This window comes from Tigriopus californicus, chromosome 7 (genome assembly GCF_007210705.1).
Source record: "Tigriopus californicus strain San Diego chromosome 7, Tcal_SD_v2.1, whole genome shotgun sequence".
Taxonomy (NCBI): Eukaryota; Metazoa; Arthropoda; class Copepoda; order Harpacticoida; family Harpacticidae; genus Tigriopus; species Tigriopus californicus.
The window spans coordinates 6,531,557-6,552,216 of record NC_081446.1 but is presented as its reverse complement, the minus strand read 5'-3'; the positions used below and the strand labels follow the sequence as shown (position 1 = coordinate 6,552,216).

General features: G+C 42.3%; 3 protein-coding genes across 3 annotated transcripts in view; 1 reads left to right on the top strand and 2 right to left on the bottom strand.

The window, feature by feature from the left end:
- The window catches only part of LOC131883644 (3'-5' ssDNA/RNA exonuclease TatD-like), a 2,281-nt gene extending 1,858 nt beyond the window's left edge, over nt 1–423 (top strand). The window contains exons 5-6 of the mRNA XM_059231156.1: nt 60–134; nt 199–423. Coding sequence (XP_059087139.1) covers nt 60–134; nt 199–361 — 238 coding nt within the window. The 3' untranslated portion in view covers nt 362–423. The remainder of the gene's footprint in view (nt 1–59; nt 135–198) is intronic.
- Nucleotides 422–7,872, bottom strand: LOC131883639 (uncharacterized). The gene is given in 4 exon segments (XM_059231152.1): nt 422–5,755; nt 5,822–6,097; nt 7,142–7,444; nt 7,822–7,872. Coding segments are annotated over 2 exon segments (5,397 nt in total). The 5' UTR covers nt 6,084–6,097; nt 7,142–7,444; nt 7,822–7,872; the 3' UTR covers nt 422–620.
- Nucleotides 7,873–17,471: 9,599 nt separating this feature from the next.
- LOC131883646 (lachesin-like) overlaps nt 17,472–20,660 on the bottom strand; it is a 4,393-nt gene continuing 1,204 nt past the window's right edge. The window contains exon 2 of the mRNA XM_059231159.1: nt 17,472–18,741. Within this exon, the coding sequence (XP_059087142.1) occupies nt 17,862–18,470 (609 nt within the window). The 5' untranslated portion in view covers nt 18,471–18,741 and the 3' untranslated portion in view covers nt 17,472–17,861. The remainder of the gene's footprint in view (nt 18,742–20,660) is intronic.

Here is a 20,660-nt window from a genome sequence, read left to right as displayed (position 1 = left end):
GGAGTCAGAAGAATTTTGGAGGACGAAATCCTTCCCTTGGATAGACTGCTTGTAGAGACCGATTCTCCATTCATGTATCCGAATACCAGAGCCTCAAAACTACCTCAACACGTCAAAGACTCTTTGACGGAAAAGTAAGCAAGTTAACTTTGTACTTGATTGATCTGGTTTAATGGAAAAACTCGGTCGAATTTCCAGGTCCCAGACGTTCTTGCAAAGGTATTGCACCTTTCAACGAAATGAGCCGTGTTCTCTTCCCGTGACCGTGGAAATGATCGCGGCATATCTTAAGAAATCTCCTGAAGAGATTGCTCTTGCCACCACTTTCAACGCTCTGAAGGTTTTTGGCTTGTCTGCCTAGAAGTGTCTCGCCCTCTGTGATCGTTGTTCGTTTTTCATGAATACTCAAAATTGTGCAATCAATGTGCGTACATGAATTTTCAGTTTATTGATTCGAAGCTTCTATCATAATTGCGGTAAACGAATTTTCTCATGAAATACGATGCTGGAATGTCTTGGTTGGTTCAAATTAGAAATTTGTTTGGTTCTGGTGAGTTTTCTGATTTGATGAAGTGGCTAACAGAAATTGGATTTAAAATGAATTCTCGGGTTTTGACAATTCAGGTAGTTGACTGTATTTCGGGATTCGCTTCCTCTGACGGGGGCACCCCTTTAACTGTGAGCGATATCTCCTCATCATCTTTCGTGTTCGTTTCAATAACAGGGTTTGAACAGGCCTCAACGACTAAAGTGGGGCTTTCAGTGGAGAAACTGATTGAAGAATTGCCTTCAGTGTCCGATTTGTTTGATGAGGTCTCGGACTCCTCGGAGGTTGAATACGATTTTTCTTGGCTTCCATTTTCGTCGGCTGTAGTTGAGGCGGTTGTTTGAGAAGTTTGAGAAGATGTTTCACCCTCTGAATCTTGTGTTGACCCTTCTGTGGCTGAAAGTTGATCCCCAACTGTGGGAACTTCCTCGGAACAAACCAAGCTTTTGGGGGTACCCTTGCTGGGTTCTAGGGTCAGCAAATTGGTATTTGTATTCAAATCGACATTCATTTCCTCGTGATCTTGCTCTTCACATTCAGAACTTTTCTGTTGGTGCCTTAAAATTGCGATTTCCTTTGGATTGGCAGTGGACATGTTCTCCTCATCCTTCTCCTTGAGATGTTCACTCGCTTCTGATTTCGCTAAGACTGGCTGGATTGGGTCAGCCTCAGTTTTTTCCTCGTCATTATTTTCCAAATCTGATGAACTTCTTTGCCGCTTTAGGCAAGCTTTTTGGTGACGTCCCAAGATGTACAAATTGGAGTTCTTGTATGAACAGTGCTGGCAAGATTGGGCTTCTTTCAAGGTGGATCTACTTGTTGAACTGGGAGTCAATGTTTTCTCATCTGAAGATCCCGGTGTAGGGGAAGCAATACCGCTTGATAACTTCACCCGCAAAGGTGGCACTTTTCGGTCTTCATCCAAGTCCTTGGGTTCTGATTTGATGCGGTCGAAATGACGCTTTTCGTTTTCGAGATCTGGGAGTTGTACAGAAATGTTCTGAATGTTATGAGCCTCGAAGAGATGACGTTTAAGCAAAGCAGAACGGGCATATGTCTCAACACAGTCCGGGTAAGGACATTTTTCACCTACTTCATTGCCGTTTTCCGGCAAAGATTTTTCTTGATCCAAATCATCTTGCTCCTCTTCATCTTCGCCGTCGTTATATTCCATTTGTTCGCCATTCTTGTCCGTTGTAATCAAGGCTGATCCATCAGGATTGACTTTGCGAGCCTCACAAGATAAAATCATGTGTCGATTGCAATTCGAACGATTCGAAAACACTTTGCCGCAATAATCACATGGTAGTCCGCCAGGTATTTTGGCACTAGGTCGACTACGTTTGGCTTTGGTCTGTTGACTCGTTTCATCCGCACTCGATCCATTTTCTTCCAAAAGAAAATGTGATCCGAAGCCACCCAATTGCTCTTCATTGACCTCGACGGGCACTATAGCTGGAACGATCTCCTCGTCCGATATTCGGCCATATTTGTCCTCATAATCCTGAGGGCTAAGGCTGTGGACATTTTGAAGGTGAAGAGAGATATTTTTGAGATTGTGCTTCACTTCCGTGTGGCAAACGGCACAAAAGAAATACTCCGTGTGAATTTCGCAATCACCGTAGGTGCCTTCATAGTCGGCCATGGCCATTCCGTGAGCCTTCACAATGTGATCTCGGATATGGCGCTTCTCGCTTGATAACTTTTGGCACAAGGCACATTGGAACCGACATTTGTTCCAACGACTAGGTTGATTCCCATTATCCACCAAAATCTCAGGCTGATTAAAAAACGGGGTATCAAAGGCATGAGAATCGGCAGCAGACACTTCTTGAGCATATGACGAGTCGTAGCCTCCAATGCGGTCCTCGTATTCATCCAAAGTAATCTTATGGACATCTTTCATATGAGCGTAAATATTTTGTCGGCAATGCTTCATTTCAGAATGGCAAAGATCACAACGGAACTTCATGGTTACAGTTTCCGCCGTCCCATGGGATCGAACGTATTTTTCATAGTTCATGTGATGCTTCGTGGCAATGTGGGCCCGCATTTGCCTCGAGTCCACATTGACCCAGGCGCAGATGGCGCATTTGAATTTTCATCGGTTCCATTTATCTGCTTTATTGGAGTTCAGCAATGAACTGACCGAACCTCCTGATTTGTTACTACCATTTGACGATGAGGCAACAGAAGGGGATGAAATAGAATTGGTAGCTTTGAGGTGAGGCGGTGATGTTGGACTAACGGAAACTAGCTTATTTTCGGACTTTAGCGAAGACACAGGAGAGGTCTTGGAGGGCCAATCTTCAGTCTTCATGAAGTTCTTCTCATAGTACTCAATCTCCATGTTGTGTGACATCTTCAGATGAGGAGCAATGCAATCCTTGACGAATTTAGTTCTGGCTGTGCAAAGGCGGCATTGAAACCACCGAGTCTCCACCTCGATGTCAGGATAGTTTTTCTCCTTATAATCTTTGATCGGGATTCCGTGAGAGTTATGAATATGGGAGGTCATGGACGATCGGGATTGTGTGCTCTTTCCGCAAAAGCAACATTGGTAGACACATTGATTCCACTTGGAAACTCCATTTGGGGTATATTGCGTGCCCTGATTTGAAGACATGTCTTCCTCCAGGAGGTTAGACGACTTGGGCCTCTTGGACACCAATTTGTTTTCCTCTTGTCGAGATACCAAATGCTCAATCCCATTTTGAACTTCCAGCTTTCGCTTGAGATTCTGTTGAAGGATTGGAGCCGAGATGGTGATTCCTGATTTGGTCTTAAACTTCATACTGTGCACCGTTGTGCAATGTTCGATGAAACTTCTTCTCGTTTCAAACGTGATGTTACAACTTGAGCAATCCTTATTGGTTTTATTTTGGATATCCGACTTTGGAGGCTTTGGAATGGCGACGGGTTGACTTGGGAGCAAATTCAGGCCATTCGAAGAGATGGGTTGAGCGGATAATGGCTGGCTGACTTGGGTCTCATTGACTGTTTGCCCGTTGCTGTTACTAAAAAGATCGTGTTCGCCTTCAAACAGACTCTCGTATTCTTGTTCGGTGATTTTGTGGGCATTCTTTAGATGATCCTTTAGATACTTGACCTGAACATTACACACCCGGCATTCGATCATTTCGATTTGAGGAAGATCATCGGGTTGCTCTCCTCGACGCATCTTTCTCAGTCGATCCAGATAAATGGTCCAGTTGATGCCGTGGACATTCTTCAAATGAGTATGAATGGTGTTGCGATCATACTTGATGACTCGTGAACAAATCTTGCATTCAAACGGCGAGGATTCGACTTCACAACGGCCATGACGAATCTTGTAGTCTCTCCATTGCATATCATGTTTACTTTGAATGTGGCTATAAAATGCCCCGTTATCATTAAACTGCTTAGGGCACAAAGCACATTGAAAAACAGATCCGGATCTTTTGGTGAGAGCAATCTCCTCGTCCGCCGCCTCATAAGCACGGGCAATCTCATCCGAGGTTTCGTGACGATGCTTCAATTTGAGATGAAGATAAAGTTGATAATCTTTCTTAAAAACTTCGTCACACCCAAAGTAGCATTGCAAATCCGTAGACAGGTGACTTCCATTGACAGATGACGAAACTCCATTGGGCGAATCGGATCGCAGGGAACCGAGAGGAGGTTCTAATGCAACCTTCTTTCCAGATCTGCTAATGGCTTTGGAATTTCCGTTGACTTTGCCTTTCCCGGTGGTAATGAGGGTTTCTTCGAACTGCGAAATACTTCGTCTTTGATCTTCGAGGCCGCGGGAGGTAATAATCTCTTCATACATATCCTCTGTTATCTGATGAGAGCGTTCAATGTGCTTTTTGAAATCCAAGCATTCGCGATCACATATAAGGCACCGAACCAACTCGCGAGTTGGTAGGGAATCCGAGATGTCTTCGCCCCGACTTTTCTTCAAAATGAGCTCGTCATAAACATCTTCGGTGATTTGATGCTTCTTGTTCAAGTGTTCCCGCTTATACTTAACACTCACGCCGCATATGACACAATCAAAGAGTTCAGGTGCCGGCAGATCACCAACACTCTCACCTTGGCGAATCTTCACTAGGATCTCTTGATATTCTCTCCAAGATATGAGATGAACCATTTTCATGTGGGCCCCGATGATATTACGTGTGTGCTTGACTTCTTTTTCACATAACTCACATTTAAACATTCGCGAAACCACTTCGGAACTGCCATAATCTTCACGATACATGGCCCGCGACATGTTGTGCACATCCTTGATGTGTCGAGTGAAATTAGCCACAGAATTATATTTTGATCCACAAAGCGCACATTTGTGTACGCACCCGTCGAGCTTACTTTTCGTCAGTTCTTCTTTGGCTTTAGCCATATCCTTGGGGCTCTCACTTTTGTGATTAAGCATGAGATGTAGCTTAAGCTTGTAGTCTTTTCTGAATTGCTCATTGCAGAAAAAACAAGTGAAGGTGGATGAAAAGGAGTTCGGAGCCCACTCTTTGCCGATAGGTTTCCTTTTACTTTTGTCCAGGGGAAAAGTCTTGATTGGTTGCCCTTTTTGGGAGGCTAACCTTATTCCTCCATTTATAAGGAAAGCAGATGACGACGCTTTCGAGGTACTGGTGCTGGTTGAAGGTCTGTCTTGCAATTCGGCTTGCTTTTGCTTGAAATCCTCTTCCGGCAATTGAATAGCTACTACGCTCATGATATCATCTTGGGTCATGTCATGTGCCGCACATGCGTGTTGCTTAAAAGACGAGTGACGTTGATATAGCTTGGCACACTCCGGACATTGCCAACAAGTCACAAGGCTCTCGTCGTCTTGTAACGGAGACAACCCATCAAGTTGGCTTTCGTCTTCGTGGATTAGCTGATTCCCGAGGAAGTCTTTGGGGTCAACTCCCATAAATCCATGTGTGCTCAAGTCATCATCCGGCTCTTCTTCATCTTCATTTAGATCGTCGTCTTCGTTATGAAAGTCATGTTCATCCATGGGATTACTCTCGTCTAAGCTAGATACATTTGATATTCTCAAGCTATGGAAATTGGGCTCTTCACGTGCTTTATGGTTCGAAATATTAGTGCTCGTGGGTTTCAGACCGTTCACCTGACTTAATGTGGAATGTTCTTTGCATTTTGAGCAAGGAAGGTCACCAGCCAAATCAGAGTCTGTTTGGACTTCCATTTCATTTGTAGACACTAAAAATAAGAAAAAAGGCTTGGCAATCATTTGCCATGTCAATCCAAGAATTACACTGTATATACCTTTGCACTTGTTGGCAGACGAATGGCCATTGATCGAAGCTTGCACGTCAAAAGATGGGAGATTTCCATGTTCTTGCTTGAATAAGGATATCTTGACAATAAAATCCAAGTCAAACACAGCTCCGTGCTCGTTCATCAAATGGTTTTCGAATCGTGGGCCAGGATAAATGTGGGCCCCACCACAGAGGAAACATGATAAGGTCCTCCTAACAGGAGTTGCTCCGCAATCGGGAGCGGCTTTTGCCGGGTCAGCATCAAACATATTACAATTCAAGCCTGGAAGAAAACATTATGAGGAAATAACTGCTACAGGTTAGTTTGGTCTCTTTTGAAACTTCAAAATAACTAGCCTTGATCTCACCTAATATTAGGTAAGTGCCTAACAATTCGATCAACAATTGTCTTCACGACTTCTCTGTGCTTTCTAAATGAAATGCCTCCATCGGCAACCTTCCATCCAGCATTATATAAGTGAACAAAATATTGTGCGATGAGGACCAATGTGAAAGTCCAGATCCGAGTCAGTCCAGACGGATCTGGGAGGAAGATCGATGATAACTGGAGAAACACATGCGCATTTGGAGAGGCTCCGGTACTCTCGGTTCGGTATCAAAACTAAAAGAATCGGCTGCACGGTCATGTGGAGACCACATAGTGCTCAAGGGACAAGGGAGTAATGGACAGCTGGAGGAGGTGAGGAGAACACCAAAGTCGGACAAGCCAAGGACTACGTGTCTTTTCCGGCAGATGATCGACCGAGCAATCCTCCCAAAAGAAGTGGTGTCGCAACAACTCCTCGCAAGAAGAACGACGAGGACAAGGAGGAGGAGGACAAGGAGGAGGAGGAGGCCATCGAGTAGGAGGAGAACGAGGACGACGAAAGGGAGAGGGCGAAGGCGGAAAAGGACCATCAACATGGCTGGCTGCTTTTGGCACCCAGCAAGAAGGAGAACGAAAAATCGATGGGACCCACAGCTTTGTGATGGCTGGCAGAGTCTTTGGGATCAATGATATTGGTTAAATTCTAGATATCCAAACTAACCTCTGCTCTCTCAAGACTCTCATAGAGAAGAAAGAAAAACATGTCTATTTAGGTCCAAATACTTCGTCACCCTGCTGCTTAGTTATTGCTCCCAATTGTGCTTCACCATTTGAATAATTCAGCTGTTTAACCGGTGTACGGACAAAGCAATCCTTAGATTGAACATGGTAAATAATGGCCATCAGGCCGACCTCTCTCGAATCTTGTCGACACAAAACTCGCGGTGAAAATCTAAATCATTTCAGGAGCAAGAACAAGTTAGGTCTCGCGCCTCTTACCTGTAAACTTATTCTTCGCGTGTAAGATCCAAGTCACAGTTATTAAGCGAATACGATGTTGCCACAGCCAGACCTTGGGTGCGTTGGGATCCAAGTGTTCATCGATCCAAGTTGGAAGCTTCTCTGATCGTTCCCAGTGATACGAAAGAGCTTGGACGACCACATTGGCAAGCCAGACCTCGATCCACCACTTGCAAGACTTGGAACAAGAGCAGAGGAGTTCTTGTTGAAGTAGATGTCGACGACGACAGAGTTGCAGGGAGAGTTGGGCTTCCACAATCCTAGGGAACAAGCTAGGAGAACCTAACGCGAAAGAGGAAGAAGGGAAAGAAGTAATAGGAGTGGTAGAGGACGAAAAGTCGGAGGAGAAGGATCCATCCATAGGAGTAAATGGCCGAGAACTCGCAACCGGCGCCGAGGTTCGTTCTCTCTGCTATTGTGCATGCAGTGCTACTAAGAAAGGCGGGCAGCTAAAGCAGGAGGATCGAGGCTCGTTAGAAAGGTCCCACGACATCAACAACAAGAAATGCGTCGGGGAGAAAGGAAACCTCTCGGTTGGAGGGCTTCATGTTCGCTTCTCTCCTACCTCTCGCTCCTCACTCAGCCTTTGGAGTTAGGTCCCAAAATGTACATACAATTTAGAAAGTAGAGGAAATGGAACACAGAGTTCACCAACTTGCCTAAGAGAACGTTGAAAGCAAGACTTGCAAAGACTCGCACAAAGACCACAATGAGCCTAGTCACAATTATGAGAGTATCACTTGATCTTGATAGGATGAGAGCAATATTCATTTTGTCAAAGAAGTCATGGGTAAGAACGAGTAATTTTGCAATGGTGCCCGTTTTTTTTTTATTTTGGTAAGCTTTATTTATTTTTGAATGATCGTTTGAGAATGACGTAAATTTTCCACTGTCAAATTTGGCTGAAGCGTCATCGGTGTCGGAATGAAGGTATATCATATTTACCTAGTTATTGTCCAGACTATTGTATAAGACTTACACGGCTAATAAAGACAATTTGGCTTCAACCAAAGCAAAACAACGACCCTTACTGCATTAAGGATCCTGACCTATCAAGAGGATATTTTATATCCGCTACATAGCCTGCAATTTCGTTAACTTCTATTGAAACTTTTTCTGATTGCTGTGCAAAAATGCCAAAACCCAATGCTCAGTCAAAACATGGCGTTTCAGGCGGCAACTATGAATGAATGTGTCATAGTGGTATGATTTGATTTTGTCTCTATTCATGATCTGGGAATGTCGAGCTCTTTAGGCTAGGCAATAGATCGTCTTCAACACTTGATTGGAATTTTGGGTCTTTAGCCTGATTTTGGATTATAGACATCGGACGATTGTGCACCGTTAAAGTGTTCTGAGAAATCTGTTGCGCTACGACCTGGGCGCATCTAACGAGGAAAGATTCAGCGCAGCTCCACCTCTTGAGGCATTTCACCATTTTAATTTTCCTTCTGGATTTCTTCCTGTTCTGTTCAAATTTTCGCAAACAAAGCTAAACTTCAAAGAGATAAGAACCATGCTTGACGAGGGCCAAGCCAACTGCGTTTTGTTTATTCAACATTCATAGTTCCTCTTTCGTTGAGGAAGTTGTCTAAAGAATTTTTTTTTGTACCAAGATTTCGGCTTGAAAGATGTTCAAGTGGTACCTTAACAGGTTACAAGCACCCAACGTAGACTATACCTAACTGCTTGCGTGACATCACCTCCAGCCCCCCCCCCGCGTAGTGACTGGCTTGCGAGATTTCTGATTGCACAATACAATTTCGAAGAAGTGTGTGTAAAGAAGATACTTGTATTTTCGGTACAATATCATCTAAACGTTTTTGCCTCTCGTACAACTAAATACGATACGATAACCATCATAGAGGTGATGATTTAGATTTCACTGGCATTGGCGAGAATGACTTCAAACACTTTTCCAACCTTGCTGGAACACAATGTGGAACATAGGATGAGCTCTGAGTCGTCGACAATCGTTCCTGAATCAACTGGTTTACTTTTCGGTACTGAAACTAATTAGTTGAGTGCATGAAGTTGATGACGTAACACTTGTTGGAACCTATTTTTGTCGATCAACTGAATGTACTGTAAAATGCGCGGAACGAGAAATTGGTCTAAATTGGCAGATTTTAAAAGAATAATCAAAAATCTTGCCAACTCATGCCAACGAACGAGCCAGTAATTGGCAGGTACGCTATAGTGCAATTTAAGCATCGGAGAATACATTGAATTCGCGATTCGGAAAATCCTGGAGGAAATAGCCCTCAATTGCGATAGTACAACAAACTGAATTGTCAGCGTACATCGGTAGTTTTCTCTCTTTCACCCATCTTTGTCCTTCTTCGCATCATTTGGTCTCGAAATCTCTGGTGGGTTTTCCCCGTTGAATCAATCAAGAGGCATTACCGCATTAGGGTAGGAAAAGCATGGTAACAACCTACCATCCACTCCTTACCCGTCGAAATCCAGCATGCCAAGATGCATGCTCGAGCGTTCAGCGCTTTGTGGGCCTCGCAGGTAAATCGACGAGGTGAGCGTGAAGGTAATTCCCCAATCCGACCAAGTACAAACCAGCGTGCATGCTCTTCGAAATCTTGATTTTTTAAAAGAGCAAGATGAATTCAGTCTGGAATCATTGACTTGGGCATGGTTGAGCAGGCAACACCACCACAAAAGTGTTTGCAGCTCTGAAAGCTATCCAAACAGCAAATCTCGTGAACTTGGTGACAAAATGGAGACTCCAAAGCTGACCTCTGTGGGCCATCTCTTGGCCAAGAAAGACATCGGAGAGCACAAAAGCTTGCTCAAGCATTTGTGTACCGTAATATTTTGTAATGTGGAGGACAACATCTTGAACAAAGAGAGTGGATTTGTTCAGTTTGACAGATTCTTCGCCGACTTGAACGTCACAGTGGAAACTTTTTCATCATATTTGTACAGCATCCAAAAAGCGAGGAGGATTCGTGGATGTGAGCTGGAAAGCCTTGTTGAGAAAATTGTTTGGGATTTGATTAAATTTGATTTTGCCCATTACACCTTGGATCGCAAACTTGTGCTCTTTCGCATCTATTGTCTATTCAATCGATTTTGCAACATTGATGACGTTTCACAAACCCTGGAAATGTCAAAGAAGTCTCTGCAGTTTTTGTCCAAGGAGATGGGAATACCACTTGACGACGGTTTAGAAGGCCAAAGGTTTACTCTAGAGAATTGGTTTGCTATTCTCTCCGAATCAAGCGTCTCTACTCAGAAAGTCAAACGAGTTTATGACCAATTTGTCAGAGATGTGGTCAAGGAAGGAAGGCTAAAGTTTCGAGTGTGTCAAGGCAAAGCTGCTACCAACAAACGCCAGATCAAGACCGTTGCCATAACCAGTCATCAATTGCTCATATTTGAAGATGTGGATGGGGAGTTGGATCAGCCCCACGTTCATGAGCCAACAGGAAGAGTAATTTTCCATCTGGATCTTGACTGCGTATGTACTCAAGTCACGAAAAGTATGTTTGAAAAAAACAAAGTTTTCCTTCAAATGAAAAGCATCGAAAAAGATGTCACCATGGTCGAAATGGTCTTTGATTCATTCACTGGCATGTTTGATCTCTATACCTGGCGGCGAGCCCTTGAAGAAGCTCATTTCTTGACCTCTCAAGAGACCACGAGGCTAAAGAGGCAACTCTGTCGTCTGAATGAGAACGCTTCCAAATCCCCGGATCTCGAATTTCTTTGTCATACTCCTCCTCCTCCTCCTCCTCCTCCTCCTCGATCCAACAGAGAGCAAACTCGGCGTTCTTCTGATCCATCCAACGACTCCATCAAAGTCATTCAGAGTGAGAGTGGAGCAGCCTCCTCGGCTTCCTGTACTTCCCTGTCCTCTTGTTCGTTCTCTTCCAAGGATGACTCTTCCTCTCTTCTCTCATTCAGAAGCCGAGAAGAAGACCCAGGGATCGATCGATGGCAATCACTGGAAACATCCCCATCCTCACTGAGGAGGCGAGCTTTGAAAAAGATATCTGCTTCCACCACCAACCTCTCCGCGCTGAGTCTCCGCCGAGTCTTGGGAAAGTCGAGGTCTGGCTCGTTCGACTTGCTCTCTCATCACTTTGGCTCTGGAAGAACCTCTCCGAGGTCAGCCGTCGACAGTACCCCACCCACAACGCCGGAAAGTATCCGAGAGACCAAAACCAACGTCAGCACCCTCTCCTATAACATTTATGATCTGAAAGGGTACACCAGTCGCAGAGAACCTCGGACGCGCAGGCTTTCTTCGTCTACGTTTTCTTGTTCCTCCTTTGAGGAAGAAGAGGAACGACAGCAGCAACAAAAACCAGATTGCATCAAATCCAAAAGAGCTCAAGCTGCCTTGAAAGACATCAGCCCCACCGGCCAGAGAAAGTTGTAAACTCATGTTAAAGCAGATCGAGAAGGGCGTTGCGAGCGCTATAACCCTCAACCTATTATATGCATACGAGTACATAACTATATTCATAAATTGGTTTGGAGCTTTATTCTAATGTTGATGATGTAATTCTTGGAAATAAACATACATTCCATTTGCAATCAAGCATTGACCTCGGACAAGACAAGAGAGTAACGTCAGCATTTAGTTTTAAAACATCCAGGAATATGCTCAGTCATGAGTCACTTTTTCCCCCGTGACTCCCTGTCTGAGTCACCTTTTTTCAAAACTTGGATCTGCTTAGAGCATGGTGAAACCGTTTCCCAGGGTCACTTTATCCTTTCAGTACACGGCGAGTCTTATCAGTTGGCAAAAATCGATAGCCGATGACGATTGGGATCCACACCACATGCAGTTTGTTCCACCTAACTTGAATCGAAGAAAAGAAGTTTCCCTTTTTGGCTTTCGAGTAGAAAGTTCGCAAGTTCTCCTAGGATCTAGGGCTTGAAATCCCATTTGAGGAATTTATTGTCAATGCATCTCGCCCGGAAGTTCGCTGGACAACGTTTTAAAATATTTTTAGTTATTCCAGAGATCATGGTTTAGCGATGGGAAAATTAAAAAAAATGAAAAAGGCTGAAATGGCTCAAAGCTTTGAAACCGGAAATTCACTTTGAAATTCTTTAATATGGAGAACAAGCAACTGAAGGGTCAATTAATTCTAGTGACCGTAAAGGCTTAATGTGCGTTTTGAGAGCACCTTCAAGCCCTCGAGAATGAAGGCTAGTTCGAATAATGAAGTCCACTTCTCTTCTTTCTCGGGCTCCATCATTGTTTAATTTGTTTCCTTCTAGTATTCATAGAGAATTCTGGCCTTATTGATCCGGTTGCATCTTTCAAGTCAGACTTGGACAATATTTTAGATAGCATTCCACCTACAGATGAGCCCTACATTCAAGGACTACGTAGCTCGGTCTGCCAACTCAAATTCGTTGGTAGACCAAACAAATACCATATAAGGATTGAAAGCTAATAAATAGACGAATTATAACCTTTCATTGCAATAGTAGTGGGGATTTCATTCCCTGTAGCGGTTAGAAAAGCCTGTGAAAAAACAAACCAAAGAAAATAAGGTATCTATGTAAGTAAGACGTTTGGCCATACCCATTTGTCAATATAAATTAATACTACTTTAGTATTAGATTCGCCTTCTGTTCTGATTTGGCATCTCCGAAGCAGTCATTCGACTGCAATCCGACTTTTTGCCCAATTTGATCTAATCCGAAAATTCTACTTTTAACTGACTTTAAACGAAGAATTTTATAAGGTGTTTGAGCGGTTTTTATTTCATTTTATTTCTTACTTTTTCGACCGTTTTTCAACTTTCTTTTGGTTCTTGTCTGCTTTGGTCTTCACTTTTTCCTTTATTTGGGGACTTGTTTATTTATTTCATTTTAGCATAATCAGCTGAAGAACTAAACCCTCTGGTATTTGAAGTTTTGGCCAAACATATATTTTATTTGGTCTAGGACTTTAAGTATCTTTTTGTTACGGTTGTGAAGGTCAGCAAAAAAGGGAGGTGCAGTTTAGCTAATCATGCTTGGTTTCTTGTGTTTAATCTGACCCAAAGACAACGTCATCACTGGAAAAAGACGTCAATAAGATTAATTGAATGTTTTATCCTTTACTAGAATTTGACCCATTTTGAAATGAGAGCGAGAAAGCCAATTTTGAGCTCAATTGAACGTCTGTCTTGGACATTTAAAACTTAGCCCAATGAAGGCACGAAACGCACGAGATAATGCACGAACTTCTAGAAATATAGACTGTGATCGAGTTTCCCGCCAAATCGGCCTGCTCTTGGTCATAGCGATTCTGAGCCACTTTTCAAATAAAAGTAAAAACGTAAGAAACATAGATCTCTTCAATTAGAGGCAGGCAATTTTTATATCAGTTACTTGTAAAGTGGTTCGATTTAAAGTTACATTGTCAAAAGCTTATGTAGCTGACCAAGAGCACGCGGAAAATTCGAATTTTATGTAGTATTTACTAGAAAACTTTGGACATATCACCTGAGTTCCCTAAGAAAACTTTGGGGCTCAAGTTTGGCCACGTTCATCTGTTCAACAAGATTTAGTTGTCGTATTAAGAGCTCAAGCTGACTAAAATGAACGGTTTAGGAAATATGAAATTTTTGCTTCTGTTCGCAATCTACATCTCTAGAAGCCTGTGGCTAAGACCATGTTCGTAGGATCTTTCCACAGTAGTGCTACAGTAGCTCATTTATATATTTGTCCTACTTAGCCTGACTTTGTAAAGCTCATAACTTTTGACACAGACATTTGGTTGAGCTCAAAATTGACTTAAGGCGGCTTTACACTACGTTGGAAAACCAGGATTGAATCCGGTTTGAAGATTGAAGTGGGACTAGTGCTGGGGTGAGTCCAGCAGAGGACCTGAATCTTTCATTGCACTCAAGTCGAACAAAAAGACTCGTATTGGAAAATTTAAAACAACGAATGAGATTTTTTTCACAAATCCGCATTTGACTCTTTTAGAAAGGACTCGGACTCAAGTCTGGACTCATTCTAGCACTAGTCCGACTTCCATCCTCAAACCGGGTTCAATCATGGTTTTCCATCGTAGTGCAAAGCCGCCCTAACGCTGTCTCTGAAAAACAAAGCCCAATTGTGGAGAAGGAAAAATCATTTGATTGATCGGAGTAAAAATTACATCTGTGCCATGGAAAGTGTTTCAATGCCATAAATTGCTTCTCTTCCCAGTGGCTCCCCCTTACGGAGAATATGGACCCTATTTGAAGCCCTTTGATTCAGTACTGGACGTACTCTGATATTAAATTTGAGCAAGTGCTTTGCACTAAATCCTCTTTAAACGTAAAATACGCTCAATAAATGGCTATTTTGGTCAGGTCAGAAAACTCTGCAATCCTTGAAGAGAGCCTTATTGGCACTCAAGCCACATGAAGAGAAGTTCATTTATACAGGCTTTGATGCTTTGATTTCAGTTCAATTATCATTTCAAATCATTCTAGGGCGGAAATTGGATTATTGGATGGAAAAATACGAAATATGTTTGATCACATTTAAAAACTCATTTTCTTTGGAAAGAGACGATTTGATTTGGAATAAGGCAAAAAAGGTCCCGTTGTCTATTGTCCAACGTATAATTTGACTGATTCAATCTTTCTGCTAAGATTTCTTACAAAGTCCAGCTGTTTTGTCTTTATAGCTACAGGCGCAGTTAAGGCCAATGTATCGTGTATTTTACGATAATTTTTCTTTTAAAGCTTTTTGGCCAATTTTTCAAGCATTTTTGAGTGCCTTGTTGGTCATATTTATTTGCCTTTTCTTTACAACCCAATGATAACATGAGAGAGACCTTAAAAATTTCCTCCTTATTCCTTCCTGAAAAACTTAGGTTTCTGCCTAATCAATGCCTTGCAATTGTTAAGGTGAATTAAAGTAATGTTTCTCTCCCTCTTTGCTTGCCCAATGTTTTTATGGTAAGTCTTTTTCTTTCAGAGTTCCGAAAGTAGCCGTTTTCAAAAGCAATATTCAATTTTCCCTGAAAGTTTGGATTGGATTTTGGATTTGATTGAATCAGACTTTTCAATTCCCCAAAAAATCCGAACTTGAATCCGATTTTTTTTCTCTCATTTAGAATCTGATCGGATTTGGATTTGGACTCAATGCACAACTCTAGCATGTAAACAGCATTGAAATGCATTTCTACGTAGACAAAAAATATCTCTGTATAAGGTTAAAGACTGCATTTTATTGTCCAGGTATAACTGAACTTATTAATGAGGAGGTTATAATGATCTTTAATATACCTTAACCTGTTTCATAAAACCTCATTTTTAAGTAATTCTAAGACGAATACTACCCTCTCATTGCTTGGTCATAGAAGTGGGAAAAATAATTCGTCCTTGAACGGCCAAAACATTGATGATAATGTTTACAGTGTAGTGGGAGGGCATATTTGGCTGTAGTCCGTCCTAAAATCCGTTCTTGGTTTTTTAGAATTTGATGTATGTCCTTGAAAACACCCTTAGAAGGAAATAGATAACAAAAGGCTTTCCTGGTGGGGCGTTTGAAATCCGTGGAACAGTCTTGATGTTATCAGTTCAATTTGAGGTAAGTCTTCCTCCCTATTCTGCTTTATTTGAATTGTAACAGTAACCGGCCATGTGAAACATTTTCTGTAATCCTGAATAACTTTTTTCGTTTCTTGTATCAAAAAGAGAAGCCTTATGCAATCTCCTGTAAGCATCACCTTCATGGTAAATAAAAGTTCCACTGAATGCCTATCAAAATTTTCAGTTTATGAATCTTTACATTCGTGATCGAATTCACGTTGACAATCTAGTCACTGACAGAGATCTTTAAGGGATAAATGGTAACGACATAGTCCCACAATAAGGTAGACTTGACTATGTCGGTTGCATTTGGAGCTCTGCAGAGCCGTTTGTTTCCAACTAGTTAATTGGAAAGCTATCAATTCTTCGTTTGTCCATACTCTTTTTTACGTGAAGTTCTTTATATACTTTTTGTTGAACTGCCCAAATCTGCCTTATGGTTCATTTTCAGTAAGAGTAAATGACCTCTCACTAGAACTCGCAGATTTTAAGTAAAAGAGAAATTGACATTCAAAATGAACTTTGGACGAGCTCACAAATCAAACTAATCACGATCATGAAAAATCAAGCTAGACAACATTTTCCTCGAACAAACGCGGTCCTATTTTGAAGTGCCCTCATTTGTAGTGGCAAAAATTTGACCATCTTGCCAAATGGGTGTGCACTTAAGGAATGCTGGAAAACCGACTGCCCAAACTCAATCGTCATGTTCACTCTCAGCTTGAGACAATCATTTAAAAGCAATGTTAACAATCCAGGGTACTCAACTACGCGTCTTCTTCGTACTAGATCTCCGAATTTCACATCGCTAATCACAAGCGAGCGTCCAACAGGAGGTATTTCGGTGATTGTGCTCCTGAGCTTTCCTGAAACTGTTGTGGCAAATGATTTTTCGATTTTCGTGTCAAAGCAGCAAGCTCTTAAGCTATGAAACAAAGAAGCCCATGACTATTACTCTTATGTCAATTCAGCTCCCCCAAATAATGGACCTGCCTCTTCGGGACCACTAACGTGACTTGTTAGTTCCTTTTCTTGGGAACGGACTCTGGAACACACATTACCTTAATTTTTCATCCATTTAAGGTTGACCAGTGTAATTTTACTTTCTTTCTTCCTTTTTGCAGATTTCCTTAACGCTACTGGGAATGAAATACTCAGCACCTCAAAATGGAAATAATCTATTTATAATCTAATTACCTTTATATCCATGTATATTTTGATCGACCAACGAATTAGAATTGGCGTATCTGGCTAGCAATTGAATATCGGGTTGATGAGGAATTTTGATGAGAAAGGTTGACCTAAATCCTGCTACAAGATCAACGCCTACATTTTCCCTGATGAGTTCACGAATGCTTTTGAAAACGTACAATATTAGATACCTTTCGCACCGTCTTTGAATACTGTGCAGTTCCGAGTGAGAAATGTGCATTATGCTTTTGACAAGTGTACGTAGAAGAGTGTGTCCTTCAGGCTTTGATCTAAACTTGTCCTTGGTCTTGGTCGACCCGGACCAATATGATCAAGAGTTGGTATTCTGCTGATATCACTGATCAAGTTCTTGAAACGCATGCCTATTTCTTTTCCTCTTTAAAAAGCTACGCCGGTAAAGGAAAATCATAGGAACGCCTTTCTGGGGACCTAAACTGTTTCTCTAGCGGCTCTAGATATGATATTGCCCTTAAATTAGGAATCGTTCACGTAACAAATGCACCGTTTGTTTGCCGGGGGGAAGCAAATCATGGCAAAAAATGTATTTTTAAAGGTTTTTATTCGATTCAAACCTGAAAATTGTATACTTTCATCTGTGTCCTTGCCTCCAGATGCGATTCATTAAGTAACTTTTATGTGAGCTCAGTTCCCCCATGTGTGTGCTTAAAGGTCCAAGTGAATTTGACACCTTTTTGAGAAGGTCCGTTACTAGAAAATGGGTGTGTTTTAACCACTTTTGTTCCCATTGAAGCTTTGTTTTCTTACAGATGAGCTCACTTTGTCTTGGTGATCTGCACATGACAATCTTGGGCAGCATATTGTTAGCTTAATTGGTAAGTGTTCTCACGTTAGACGCAATATCACAAATTTAAGCAGCACTTCCTCAGACACGGATTTGAGAAGAAATGGGAGAAGAATGTCATGTTTGGTGCCTAATATCTTCCCATTAGTGCCATGATAAGTCCAATGGCCAGTGTGAGGGCACAGCTCGTCACAATAGCGGCTCCACCTTTATCCGTGACTGTCTCACTGTGATCCTCAAATTTGCTCTCCGATGGGTCGGTTTCGGGTTCGGCCTCGGTAATCTCATTGGTCAACTCACTGGGGTCGACCACTTGAACGTCGAATTGAATCGCTTTGGGGGGATTAATCGCGATTGTGCAAGTATAATTGGTGGCGTCAGCCTTTTCCACGGGCTCCAAAGTCAAAGTCATGCCGGTGTTGCCGTCCAGCTTCCGAAACTGGAATCGCGTGTCTTTGGTGATCATTTTTGATCCTACGGTGAGCATCTCATTGCCACCCTTCATCCAGATGAGGGGAAGTTCTCCCAAGTCGTTGACTTGGCAAACCAACTTGAGCCTTCGTCCTACGGCTACCGTCTGGATGGAAGACGTGCTGATGAAATCCGGATTATCAGTCGAGACCATCTCTTCCTCTTCGTAATCGGCCTCATTGGGAACCGGACTACATTGAACACCCAAAAACAGGGACAGTGCGAAGAGGGATGCAATCACCTCGAACTTTGGCCTTGATTGTGTCATGGTGAACCTCAGTTTGGATAGGCGTTTTCAAGGCGTGATAGGAGTAGCACGAACAAATCGGATGATACAACGATGGTTCTAACCGTGCAAGCTTTTCCAGATGAAACAGAAATGGCCTGTAGCAATATTTGCCGCTTCTGAAACAACACGAGGGTTCCTCCGACCTAATCGCGGTGTGAGTCCGCAGGCCGGTAAAGAAAATTATTGCTTCAAGCACTGTTGCTTCTTCTTCTTCATCGTTCTCTTCTGACTCTCCGGCTTCGGTCCTTTCCTGGAAGGTAAAAAGTAGTAGTATCATAGTGTTGTCTGAGAAGATTTAGTATCGGCTCCATCCAACTAAGACAGGACACCGCAAAGCGATCCTCATCCCAAGCCAAGCTCAAGCCAGCCAAGCCAACAAAGCCAGCAAAGCGTGCTTTGTCGCAACCTGGAGAGTTGTAACAACACGCTAGTGGAGAGTTTCCCGACCTAGGTCTCGGCTCTCATTGGGAAGGAGTGCCGAATCTCATCCCTTCCCCCGCTATTGTAGGTTGTCCACAGGCCTGGCTTCATCCAGCTTTGGGAACGGCACAACGGAATCGAGAGCAATACCGAGTTCTACATAGTAGATTGCTCTGTATTTTACCGTGCTGCAACAGAGTAGCTTAGCTTTGTGGCTATGTAGGTAGTCTGTGGGCCGGAGATTCATTTGTGGCAACAGAGCGAGATCTCGCGCCTCGGTTTTGAGTGAGCTCAGATTGCTCAGATCGTTTTCCCCCGAATGAAGGACTACTCATCCCGGGAATGGTTGCTAGGATTTCAATGAGTCCGTGGGAAGCTGGGTTCTATGAATAACCGAACTCCGAATTGCGACATGACTCCCTTTCGGGAGAACTCCAGGATGAATCTAGTCTCATTGAGGACTGGAAATATTTCCATTCAAGTCAAATAATTTCAAGACAAAACATTCCTCCACAACCAAAGTAGTCCCAGGCCGACTTTCATCTAACCACGGAACAAATATTGTGATGTGGAGCAAGGAAACTTGCTCTGTTAATATAAAATGGGCTGACCTTTAAAAGGATACTGTGATGAAAATACAGGCCTTTGAGAGATAATGTAATCATGATTCTTTTTTTGTATCGATGGATTCCAAAGACAGCCAGTCGGTACAGCATGTGTTTCATTCTTTTTCATGTTATAAATATATCTGCGGGAAAATGCTTACAGGGGTGACGCAAAATTTGAGGGCAAATATGTCGCTAGTCGCTATTCAAACTTCGGGTCACTTTATTGTTTCCCATTCATTGAATTATCAGCTAGCCTTGTTTATTTTAAAGTCTTGTAACACTCTGAAAAAGATTGATTATGAAGCAGTCCGAAGACTTGTAAACGATCTTCATAACCAGGGGAAATCCAACCATGAAATCAAAGTGGCCTTAAAGTCTTTGTAGTGTCCAAGTGACATTAGATATTATCATGAGCTTGGGACAGCCAATGATTTAACAAGGTAAAAACGAACGCCTGTGGTGAAATCAGTATGGAAGAACATTCCCTTGGACATAGTCCGTGCCATTGCAGATAGCTGTTCCCAGACGTCTCCAAAATTTCACATGCAAACATGGTCACTTTGGGTTAACAACACAAAAATGTTTCCTTCTTATTGAAATTTTCTATATTTCTTAAAGACAAATGTTTTTTATGATTCCTCATTGCAGAAATTTTATGAATTTTGTGTTCCCACGATCTTTGTGCCACCCCTGTAGATCCTGGAAATGGGTGCCAATTTCGGAACATTGCAATAATTCAAATTCTTAGCAATGTCTTTTTCTTAGTCCGCCAAGATGAATTGAGAAACATCTAAAAGTCAAAAGGCGAGTAGTCTTAATATTAAAGTTGTTATGCGCATCGAGTCTAGCCTATTTCAAGTTGATTTACTCTTCCCTTCTTAAATTTGTTTTATTCCGTTGCAATACTTTGGCTTGACAAGCCCTTTCATGTACTAAAATGCATTCATCTTGCTTATGAACAAATTGAACAATAACAAAAAGATGGCAATGACATTTCTAGAAATGTGTATCAAGCACTGTTGCTCCTTCTTCTTTGTCTTCTTCTGACTCTCCGGCTTCGGTCCTTTCCTGGACCTTGTATCAAGAGTAGTTATTTGCTAAATTTCGCTGAAATTATCGAAGAAAGTCAAAGCCTCTTCCG